Here is a 12,774-nt window from a genome sequence, read left to right as displayed (position 1 = left end):
TAAGTGTAAGCACTGCAAAAATGTGGAAGTGGAGAAAAGTCACAGATGTGCTAAAAATCAAACACAAGATTTTAAGAAAGCAATGGACAAACCAAAACTAGGAAAAAAGTAAAACTATAGCGTCAGGATTAGGAAGGGTGAAGAATGATAATGCCCTTGTTACTACAGAAGTTAAGTTAGTGGCACAGATAGCACTTGTCAAACAAAAAATAATCCAATAGCATTGACTTTTATTCATTCATGTTAAGTCACCTGAAATGATATCTGTTGCATTTAAATGCTCATTAATGTAAATGGCTGAACAAATCCATTTCAATGGATAGTCAATATCCCACATAGTTAAGTCACTTCAACACAGCCTCATAACAACTCCCACACCAGAACAGTACTTTATTTTGTAAATTTTGACCCATTATTACTCCCATGTTATGGTTTTTTCAGCTGTCAAGTGTACAAGGTGAAGAAAAAATTTAGTTAGATGGGGGTTGCACCTGGAAAATAAATTTCTTAAACTCCATATACACGTTTCAAAACTGCTGGGTCCCAAGTCCATCTATGAACTCCAGGGCTGCCAGTATCATGTGCAGCATACTAAAGCTACACTATCCGAATAGCTTATTAATTCTGCATAAATCAGGTCAATCAATGTGTCAACCTGTAACAGACTGTGCACTTTTAACTGAACATGGCAAAATATTCACTCTTTTGAACTTTACATCATTATTTGATGTCAAACAATGAAGCAAATCCCAACAGTATATACAAAAACAGCTTTGCATTTACAAAAGATTGTTTCCCATACTGATTAATTCAGGCAGCTAACTCATTGGTTTATGCAACTTTATTGAAGAAAAATAAATCAATTACTAGCAGAGCTATTAGTTGATCACTCATCCATTGACAACTTGCATCATTTATTCAGTGCTATATTAAACAGTGTATTGGAAGATAGATTAACTAATAGCTCCAAGCCTCCTAACAATTTAAATGAGAATTACAAAATGTTTGAGACCCTATTTTGGAATACAAAGGGTGTTTGACTTCCAATTTCCATTCTCTGTAGAACAAGAACAGGTCATTCCTTTATTGACATGCATAAAATACATCACATTTTCTGTTCTGCTGATGCTATAAATTCAATACCAATTCTCCAGCCACATCAGTTATGAGCATAAAGTATATCATGTAACCTCAAATCTCTAACAGTGGAAGGCTTAAAAAAGACTGGATGCTAGAATAATGCTGCTTCCTTTGATGTGACAACTGAGCATCCATCTCCCTCCCCCTCAGATGATTTCTTCAGCATGTTAGAGCAGTGAGGAATGGTTTTAGTCTCATAACCAAGTTAGAGTGAAGACATTGGCCACATAATACACATGCTCCATTTTTAAAAAAATTCAGAATCTTGGGCAACTGTTCTCTTGTAACTACTTTACAGTTTCTAAAAGCAGTTATTGTCCAAAGCTGGAAGAACTTAAGTCTTCTCAGATGAGCATGTGAATGAATGGAGGGAGGTAAACAAAAAATAAAATTAAAAAAGATGAGGTCTGAAAGGGGAGCAGCCGGATAAGAAAATCAAAAAAGGAACAGTAATTTAAAGTTTATTCCAGCTATAATGCAGGTTATTCTGACTTTAAGGTAGCATCACATGGCATACTTCTGAGTCCATTCCCGAGATATTCTGTTGTACCTGCAAATAAAGAAGATGTTACTTAAAAAGTTAAAGAATTCTTAATATTTGAAAGGAAAGATTTCTATTTTACCTCCAAACTCATCATGGAGTTATCTCTTATGGCTATGATTAGAATTAAGCCAACAAGGGAGAAACAGCATTGGTACTCAAAGCAATGTGGGAAATGGAAATCTTATGCTTCCACTAGAATGTTCCAATAGACTGAAAATATTTTCATAAACACAATAAGGTGGTATTGAGATTGGGGACGCGAAGAAAAAAAATAATCAAAGACCTTTTCTCTTCCCTACCACTGAGTTAAATGTTCTATTAGAAAATCCTATAATTAGTATTCACTTCAACTAACTGTAACATTAAAAAAATTATTTTACAGATCATGGACTTATGTCAGAACGGCACACACAGTCTACAGAAATTTCCATCAAAGTTGGAACCAAACAATTTTATCTGAATCCTAGACTTTGAGAAACTGGTAATACCAGAAATTACATTTGAGATTTAAAGCACAGGGAGAAGATTAGACATTGGGGAAGGAGGTTTTGAAGAAAGGACTTTTCAAGAGAGGTGGGTGTGAGTGGCATGTATGTGTTAATTGGAACATGTATGTGTTACTTTTAGAAAGTGTGACTGGAGCTAACAAGTCCCACTTGAGACTTAATGAGAATCTCTAGTAGTACAACTAGGGGGCATCTTTGTTTAAAAAGATCAACAGATAACTCACACACGAGCAAGGTTATTTATTACTGAGGATTATCATTCATATTGATAAATGCTATCAATTTCTTCCTGTATTACATCCATGCCATAAATTACTTACCAACAAAAAATACAGTGATAGCCTTAAGAAATGAATATAACATCAAAGGGTATAGGAGAACTTTTAGATTTCTATTTCCAGTTTGAACTTTATGCAATATTAACTAGCTTCATTTCAAACCAAGAACTAAACATGGTTCAACCACTTTTCTAAACTTTAGCATATAGAAGTTCTTTCTACCATTCATGGTTACCTCATTTAAGGACACCCTCTCAAGAAGCCAGCACTTTAAAACAAAGGTTTCATTTAGCATACAGGGAGCCACAAAGTATAGCTGATATTAATGCATGCTTGTCAGTAATGAACATTTAGTTTAGATGCTTGGAGGCTTTATTAAAAGTGTTTTCCCCTTATATTATGATCTCTTGGCCAAATTTTAATTAAATCACCACATTCCATAAAGTACTGGTAATAAAGGTTAAAATATACCAACTTTAAAATTTAAATACCATGGTAGTTTGAAAAAGATACTATTTAAACTTTCATTTCTTACTAGTGCTATATATAACTGCTTTGCCATGCAAATACTCTCAAGCAGTAAGGACTACTGGGTATACTTTCACGCTAAACAGAGATCAAGCAGTTAAATGTACAGTTTTCAGAAAACTGTCACATCTGTTACCTTTGGTTAGTTAAGACAGTGCCTTTAAGCATGCAGCACTCAAGTGCTGGCAGTACCATGAATAAGCGCACCATAGAGTGCAGATCCTCTTACCCTACAACATAGCGTATTTCTCTGTCCACTCTCTTGCTAACCTATTGTACCTAATTGAACAAGTATACTTAGCATTAATCATAACATACAACAAAGTTATAATGGTGAAGTAGTACATAAAGGTAATTCAAATATCTGAGGAATTTAGACCACATTTTTATAATAGTACCAGTTATTTGTTTCAAAAATGTAATTGGGACAAAGAAAAATCTTTCTTTCCAAAAACTTAGTAAGTGACAAAGCACTGAACATGTTGGGAAATTAAAACGTTTTAGAGGGGACTATTCATTGTCACATAAACTAAAACCTATTAAAAAAAACCTCACATTTCAAAAACTAGCTTTCTGCACATTTTAATTATTATCTTACCAGCAATAATCATCAAGTCTTCTTGGCATTGCCACAACTTACAGCAGAGTGTAAGCCTAACTCATTAAAAAAATAAAATCACTTTTCTACTATATACTTACTTATCTCTGTCTGTTTTATAGATCCGTGCAATCTCTGGCACTAGGGGGTCATCTGGGTTTGGATCACATAGCAGTGAACAAATGGATAAAAGAACTGCAAGAAAAAAAAGTGTTACCTAGCATTGGAAATTTAGATAAAAATGTATTTAGAAACATGTATTTAAAAAAAAAAACACCCAATCCTCGAAAGATTTTTTATTAGTTTGTATCTTAAGGTCAATGAGACACAGCTTTACAGACATTTTGCTTCACAGGAGACAATAAGGAATGTCAAAAATAGAACTTTGTTGGCATCAAGTTTAGTACTGACTAGCTATGAAAATAGTGCCAAACTCAGGAGTTCCAAGATACTCAAACAATGCGGTAGTAGTTTATTATCCTTTTCATAAAGTTAAATGGCATTAGTAATAAACTGTGGAGTTCTTGGTACTTTGAGGGGGGAAATCTATAAAGAATAATGTGGGGAACATTCGTGCAGTATTATTTTCAGCGGTTGGGCATAACAAAAAATCCATTCTCAGGGTGTCTAGCTAGCTCAGTCAGAGGAGCATGAGACCCATGATCTTGGGTTTGTGGAGTTCAAGCCCCATGTTGGAGGTAGAGTTTACTTATTAAATAAATATATATATATTAAAAGAAAGGGGGCACCTGGGTGGCTCAGTTGATTTAGCCTCCAACTTCGGTTCAGATCATGATCTCATGGTTTGTTGAGTTCGAGACCCACATTGGGCTCTATGCTGAGTGCTCAGAGCTTGGAGCCTACTTCAGATTCTGTATCTCCCCCTCCCTCTCTGTCTCTCTCAAAAATAAACATTAAAGAAAACAAAAAGAATAAAAAAAAAAGAAATCCATTCTCTTCCCTGCCCTTGGGGGAGTTTCACATAAACTCCCAACTGCTCTGTTGTGTTTTGTCTCCTTGAATTTATAAACTAAGAGTACTGATTAAATAAATGCTGAGATCTCCATTACTTTTTTAATAAAAGATTTTATTATATACATATATGTACATACACATATATTTTTAAGTAGGCTTCACGTCCAGCGGAGAGCCCAACGTGGGGCTTGAAATTACAACCCTGAGATTGAGAACTGAGCTGAGATCAAGAGTTGTGGACACTTAACCGACTGAGCCATCCAGGAGCCCCTGAAGATTTTATTTTTAAGCAATCCCTACACTCAACATGGGGCTTGAACTCACAACTCCAAGATCAAGAGTCCTGCTCCACAGACTAAGCCAGCCACGCAGGCACCTCTCTATCTCTATTACTAAACGAGCCTTCACAACTTTAGTTCTTACTCTGACCTGTTCAATTCATGAACTTGGATGATACCAAGCATTACAGAGCATGTATCTAATTCATTTTGTATGCCTATTATGTGGCAGACACTGCAAAGTGTTATAAGGGATTTTCTTTCTTCTCCAAAACAGTGATTTTAGTCAAATAAAAGTCTGGGAGATGCTACACTACCTTTTTAGTAGATACAAATTCACTGCACAATCCTATCTGAAATACTGTCTTAATTAGCAACATTAAAAACCTCATTTTTTATACCTTAAGGTATGCTAAGCCAACACCAATACCCAAAGGTTACTACAGGGTACACTTCCTTCCCATTGAGTAGTCACTCTGTGGTAGGTGATTTCATTTGTGGGGGAGAAGTGACATAAAAACCACCACAGTCATTCAAAATGGAGAAAGATGGAGGAACTCCATCTCCATCTGGGATTTTCTTGTGGAGACTGGACAACCTATTAGAGATGTCATATAATAGATCCCAACTGAAATTAGAAGACCAGAATTGATCTAGAGACCTTTCCAAGACTATGAATCTGAGCAGCTCAAGACTTTCTCTGAAAGTATTTTACCTTTAGAAATAGTTAAAGCAGGAGACCACTGTGATCTTAGAATATCGAGACAAATGCTGCCATTACTGTTAATATTTGGATGATAAATTCTTGTTGTAAATGCAACCTAAAATAAATTAAAAAAATTTTTTAGGTATCTTTTCCCCAAGTAAAAATAAGCATCCTAATCTGAAATAAAAGACTTTCATTTTTAGCAAGGCTTAAAATACTGTTCTGCTCTGTCTCTCTCCGTCTCTCCCCCCCCCTCTCTCTCACACACACACACACACACACACACACACACACACACAATCAAATGGCTAAAACCTACTTTACATACACAGTAGGACTAAAAATTACAGAAACTCATCTGATATTCTGATCAAGATCTTTCAGGGGATCCTTCTCTTTCATTAAAATAAAATGTACTCTTTGGGGCAAAAATTTTACGATCAATGATATGATGGGATATTCTGAAGGTTAACTTTCACTCTACCATGTCATGAGTATCAAGAACATTGTGAAGGCTAATTAACATTCATTAATAAATAAAGGAACTTCAGAATGTAAACCAAATTTGTAGACCAACCCATTTAAGGTATCAAGTTACAAAAAGTATGTGTTTTAGTGTGCGTTTCCATAGTACATAAAATAATTTTAAATATCACAGAAGTGTTTCATCTGAAGTAACTGTCATACTACACCTATAACATGACTGCAAAGATGGCTGAAGTGCCAACGTTCTGCTATTTTCTACAGGTATTCATATAGATTGGATTTATGCTAATTGCTCTGAAAAGACAAGGATCAAATGCTTTTAATAACTGTAAACCAGTCACCTTCGTGCATTAAGCAACTATAAGCTTTGATAGATTTATTGTTATATATGCAAACCCAAACCCCTAGAAGATATAGCCTAAGACCTAACAAACATAGCCTAGGCTGCAGCAACATATGCAAATGAATACAAAGCTGAATAACTGAAGTCTACTACTTTACAGAGGTTAATAATCCAAACCTGTATGAGCACAATAAAGGGGGGAAAAAAACTTCCACATAATGTATCAGAGCTTTGCAACATTGGATAAATCCTTATCTCCATTTACAAAAGTTCAAATCCAGGTCTAGCTGCTCTTCTAACTAAAGATTAAGAGCATTCTGTATTATATATTTAGCTTATGTATTAGCCTCAATATGTATTTAACCTAAATTATTTTTACTCCCTACATATACATGCCAATTACCTTGAATTACATTGAATCTTAATTTCTAAGAATACTCTATTCCTTTGAAATAAAACACTGATGTATACTAATGGATTTTGGGGATAAATACTTGCCTTAGGTGGTTTGAAGGGGTAGTCTGTAGGAAAATGAATTGTCAAAAAGAATACACCACCTTGATATGGGCTGTCATTCTGTGAAAAGAAAAATTTGCTTAACTCTGATATTTAAAATATTACTGCTAAATAATCCAGGTAACATTTCTATTTTCTAAATAAGCATTTAATATGGACCCAAATTACCCACTGTTTACACTGTAATAGAATCTAAACTATTCCACAATTTAGTTCATATTATTAGAAAATACACAATCAAAATTTACTATAGAACAACGAACCCTTATTTACTTAGATCCCATTTTACGTAGGTCACCAAAGAACCAAAAAATTACCCAGAAACTAAGTGTTCTAGATCCCAACTTTCACAAAGGAAAAGTATACTTAGCAATAAGGTCTATAAAAGTATTATACATCAAACATGAATTTGAAAATAAGGTCTTATATTTATTTCTTCTAATGAAAACCATATATACAACACAGAAGGCTTTGTACTTCAACACATCACTCTGGCTACTGGCAAAACAAAATGCTGAACTCACAACCCTGAGATTAAGAGTCACGTGCTTTTCTGACTGAGACAGCCAGTAACCCCTCAAAAATCCTCATTTAAAACCAAGGAAGTTTTTCTTCAAAAGCATACTAAAAACCCCACAGCAAACCAACACACAGCATTACAATATTTGGAAAACAATGTAGAATATTTGTTCTTCCACTTCAAAAGAAAACAAAATTTCAAGCTATCGCATCACTCTTCCTCCCTCGTTTTGATTATAATTTGAGTACGAAGGACTCTTAGTAAATACCTATTAGACAATGTTAGTATGAAGTAATTTTTGGGAAACACTACTTGCTAGAATTTTACATTTAATTTAACCAATATCAGGAAAAAGATATCATTGTTCCCATTTTATGGACAAATATAAAGGGACTTGAAGAAATAACTTAGGTGAATGGTATAGGATAGAACCAAGATTGAAACCCCAGGTCTTATGAAGACTACCAACAATGGAACAGAAAGTGAGGACAAAAGACAGTGACTTAGTAAAAAACTTTAAGGTAAAAGTTAAGGAAAATATAAAACTGCTTCTAGATATGCTAAGAGCCGACCTGAAGATGTATTTCAAAGTTTATAGTGAGTTATTACCAACATCTATTTCTCTCCATTAGAAGAGTATGTACATAGTGCTAATATAAGCCTTTTACTATGCTCATTCTGGATATCAGGCAAATAAAAACTTTTCCAGATCTGTCACTTTTATAGTGTTCATTTAATCCCCAGCCCGCTGTAAAATAAACAATAGCTGAATTAATTTAACTCCCTTCTATAGATCAGGTATGTAGAAGGGACATTGAGAACAGTTTCTTATCTTGATGGGCTAACAGTATGGTAAAGAGACATATAATGAAATGTTGCAGGTATTATGAAAAATGAATGGGATATATCTGTGAGTTGAAGGAAAAATGTCAACTTACTGATAAATGAAGTTCAAAGAAACATACAACTAGTAAAATTAAAAAAACTACAGTTTGAACCCTTTCATAATGCCCAAGTCCTTTCTTTTCATATTGTTTACAAAATTTTAGTTTGAAAAACTACAACTGCAAAGCAGCATTGTGAAGTATAGACAAAAATCAAAGCAAGGTACCAGAATACGATCTGAATTTACCAGATTAATGGATCTTTAACAGCTACATCAACTGGGAGTAGATGCTTCAAATGGCATACACTTTTATAAGACTAATACTGAAAATGTTTGTACAGTGTACAGTTAACAATTTACGGTAATCCTAAACAGTAGAATTCTAGGGGCACCTGAGTGGCTCAGTCGGTTAAGCATCTGACTCTTGATCTTGGCTCAGGTCATGATCTCTGTTTGTGAATTGAGCCCTGCACTGGGCTGAAAGTGTGGAACCTGCTTGGGATTCTCTTTCCTTCTTTCTCTGCCCCTCCCCTGTTTATGTTCTCACTCTCTCTCAAAATAAAAAAAAAAAAAAAAAGAAAAAAAAAAAGAAATTCTAAATTTTCATACAATCACAAGTGCTGTAATCTCACTGCTTCTGAATAAAGGCAACCTAATCATAAGATTTAAGCAAAACCAAATTTCACTTCACTTGTTCAAAAAAAAAAAAAAACTTATGGGATGAAAATATTTCAATGTTACAATTTAACACTACAACTCCATCAACTCAAAAAGGAAAAACTGGTAAAATCTTAAGATCCAGGGGTAACCCAACCAAACTATGCTATCTAAAGATTGAGGCTCTATATCAAAGTTACTATAAATAGAAAACAAACAGAAAAGAAATTAAAACAGGAATATTTTGATTATAAACTGACCCAAATCCAGAATTTATACTTGATCTCTTTATAAACCTTCTACACCTTGGATTTACTCCAATTAGTTCAAGTGGCTCCTCTCAGTGTCTGTATTCCTCCCCTAGGGCAATCATAAAGTGTTGGTATTCCCAAAGATCCATCTTCTGCTTCTATCTCCTGATCCGCACTTATTCTGGTAACTCTGGAGTCCTTCTCTCTCTCTCTCTCTAAATATATATATTATATATATATATATTCAAATGCTCATGAATGTTTATTCTTGGATGTCTTGTGTCCAAAACTCAAACCACAAACCATCAGTGATCAAAGCAGTTATCAATCTTAAAGATCCTTAAATTCTCTTCAACTAGCTGCTTCTCCTTTAGGTCCATTGCCACCACTACCTTCGTTCCAGATCTCACATCTTTTTTCTACATTATGGTAATGGTTTACTACTGGTATTCCTGTCTTCACTCTGGCTTTTTCTTCTAATTTATCCCTCACCCTAATTCTGAAGTTGTCTTAAGACACAAGTTGCACCCCTGCTTGAAATCCAGCAGATTTCAAGATAAAGTACAAACTCCTAAGCACATAAAGTGCTTTATGAACTCATTCCCACTAATATAGCTGGTCTCATCTTCTACCTATTCTCCTAAATGTGCTCTTTACTGCACATAAAATGTTTCACATCTCCTTTTTCTATTATTTCTTTCTCTTCCTTGAAATATTCTTTGAAAAAAAAAATTTTTTTTTTTTTTATTAGAGAGACAGCATGTGCGAGCGGGTGGGGGGGGGAGAGGGGCAGAAGGAGAGAGAATGTTAAGCAGGCTCTACACACAGCGTTAGCCTGACACAAAGCTTGATCCCACGACCCTGGGATCATGACGTAAGCCAAAAATCAAGAGTCAGATACTTAACAGACTGAGCCACCCAGGCATTCCTACTTGAAATATTCTTATCTGCATCTGTATCTTTATCTCTAGGATCCTACCTACACTATAGAATCCATCTTAAGCTTAAATGTCCTTAAAAAGATAATACAGCCTTTCCTTTAGTTCAATCCGCTTGTTGCCTTTCTTCTATAATTTCTGTACATTTACTATTATCCAACATATTTATAACTTACTTATATTTTCCACTTCCTCTACTCTTCCTCTGGACTACAAAGCTCCTTTTAAAAGGTCATGAAGGGAAGAGTTTTCATGTTATCATTAACCTTTGCAGAAACTGACATAATACACTTAAAATAAGTTGAAAAATAACCTTTATGGACCAATGAGACAATACCTATGAACCAATTATTTGACTTCAGATGGTTTTTTGTAGTTGATTCTGCTCAAGCTGCCAAAGATGACGTTATATTATTCAAATTTGGTACTTTCTTCCTTGGCTGTATCATAGATTAGGTGGAAGTTAGTGTGGTTCTCCAAATAATTTCAAAATTATCTTTCTCCCAGCTCCATTTCCAATTAGTAATCAAGTATATAAATACCAGAAATAAGTAAGGAGTTAATTTCTCCTAACTTTTCCAATTGTTAATGGGAATTGTCCTCAATATAGTACAAAAAACCCAGCCACCACCAAAAAGTTTAAGAACCACATAACCAGCAATGCTCTGTCATTTCTTTCAAAGGTTTAATTTTTATTAGTATTTGTGCTTCCAAAGTATCTTACCTTAAGAAAGAATAAGCCAGTTCAAATGGTTATTAGAAAGCATTTTGCCTCATAAATTTAATGATCAAGAACATTCCCAGACTGTAATACACTAAAACTGAATAGTTACTCTGCATCAAAACTTAAATTAGATGCTCCATTCTTTAGTCAGGAACCTTTAGTTATGTGGCACTGCCAATCACTTTACTGACCTAAGAAGTACTCCATAGCAATTTTGTTACCATTTATTCTTTCAGCAAATCTGCAAATATATGGATTGCTATACTACCAATGTCCCAATGTTTTAGCTCATTTATCTGCATGTCACACAGCTAGGCATAATAACAAAATAAAGCAATTATTTATCTAATCAAACTGTGATGTTGTATCACAAGGATGCAATCAAAAGCCAAAATAAGAACATGAGTTGTTTCATTGTTGACGCTATGGTAAAGATAATTGCTAACTATTTCCAAGTTGACACCCAAAACCGGTGTTTACTAAAATACAGCTTCTGTAAATTTTGTTCATTAGGGAATATTTAAATAGTTCTGAAAATCAAGTATTTGTTTTTAAAAGCAGAAAACTGTCATTGATACAATTAACAAAGTTTTCTGAAAATAAAAGCAAATAAGTAAGCAGCTACAAAAAAAGGTCAGGATAAGCAATTTTCTCTTATTCTCTAAAAAATTACTGGCATAAACTACTCACTTATGCTTCACTCTGATTTACTCTAAGTATATTCCTCACCTTTTGGAAACAAAAGTTCAATAAACAGTGGAGTCTCAGAGTCCAGCAGAAAAATGTCACACTGGTGTCAAAGAGCTGGTTTCTATCATACACACCATCCAATTAAGTCTTGAGATTACCAACTTTTTAGTGCTTTATTAATACTGACAACTAATTTTTATAATGAGACCATCTTAAAGCACCCTCTGGATCAAAGATGAGCTTTTACTTGGTAGAAATGGTAAGGCATTTTACTGAACACTCTGCTTTAAGAATTGGTGACCTATAATGACAAAATTCTAGAAACAGCAAATCCATGTGCCTACAGAATCTAGGGAGGCAAAATGAAGTGGACAGGAGTGTGAGACACAAACCCCATATAAAAAAAGGGAGGTAGCTGCTAAACCTCATCCCCAGTCGCTACTGCTATGGAATGAGGGCCTCGTCAGGGTTTTAATATGAAGACTGTTAACTTCTAAACTGTTTTGTGGACCAAACTGGGTAAAAGCCAGACTAGTTAACTATGTTCACTTAAAATAAATAAACCACAATTTTGTTGCAAAGTAAGTATTTTTAAAGCAAAATAAAATTTACAGTAGTAAGAATAGTCCTTGAGATAACTAGAAGTGAACAATTCTGACTGTTAAATTTTTTTCCCTATTAGGATAATACAGATATGTTTCAGACTATTAAGATAAATATCCCCCCCTCTACCAACACCACCAAGTTTAACTTAACTCACAGTCTCCCTACCTTTAGGTCGTAACATTTCACAATTACTCTAACTCAATCATCCCTGCTATGACTTCCCATAAAATTTCCTATCTTATGCACTTGTTTTAATTGCCGGTCTCTCCCAGATTTTAAGTTCCCTAAAGAATGAGAAGTATTATGTCTATCCTTAATGGCTGGCATACAGTGGGGGACCACAGGGAGATGGAAAAAAAAAAAGATTAAAGTTATCAAAATCAGAACTACGGAATAAAAACTTATTGATCCAACCCATCAACTGGCTAACTTTTCCAAGAGCATTTCTCCTTTTAGAATAATACCTATTTATTGACCGTTATCTCACCAAGTACATTATTGACATTTATGTTGAGATTAAACCACCAAAAAGGGGGGGAAGAAAGCAGATTAAGACATACATAGAATAGAAATCCTAAAGTGCCTTCCAAGTCAAAAAAAATAT

At 34.5% G+C, this 12,774-nt stretch overlaps 1 protein-coding gene across 4 annotated transcripts in view; it reads right to left on the bottom strand.

Moving 5' to 3' along the window:
• Window positions 1-210: 210 nt before the first annotated feature.
• The window catches only part of UBE2D3 (ubiquitin conjugating enzyme E2 D3), a 29,587-nt gene continuing 17,023 nt past the window's right edge, over window positions 211-12,774 (bottom strand). For 3 of the 4 annotated variants that reach the window (XM_006930940.4, XM_006930939.4, XM_006930938.4), the window contains exons 5-9: window positions 6,881-6,958; window positions 5,563-5,668; window positions 3,696-3,789; window positions 3,226-3,275; window positions 211-1,690 (exon numbers count right to left, since the gene is read on the bottom strand). In XM_006930940.4, the coding sequence (XP_006931002.1) occupies window positions 3,227-3,275; window positions 3,696-3,789; window positions 5,563-5,668; window positions 6,881-6,958 (327 nt within the window). In that variant the 3' untranslated portion in view covers window positions 211-1,690; window position 3,226. The remainder of the gene's footprint in view (window positions 1,691-3,225; window positions 3,276-3,695; window positions 3,790-5,562; window positions 5,669-6,880; window positions 6,959-12,774) is intronic. The other variant, XM_003985128.5, reaches the window with a different exon arrangement.

The sequence above is a fragment of the Felis catus genome, chromosome B1 (genome assembly GCF_018350175.1).
Source record: "Felis catus isolate Fca126 chromosome B1, F.catus_Fca126_mat1.0, whole genome shotgun sequence".
Lineage (NCBI taxonomy): Eukaryota > Metazoa > Chordata > Mammalia > Carnivora > Felidae > Felis > Felis catus.
The sequence above is the reverse complement of the archived record's forward strand: the minus strand, read 5'-3'. Positions and strand labels throughout refer to the sequence as shown.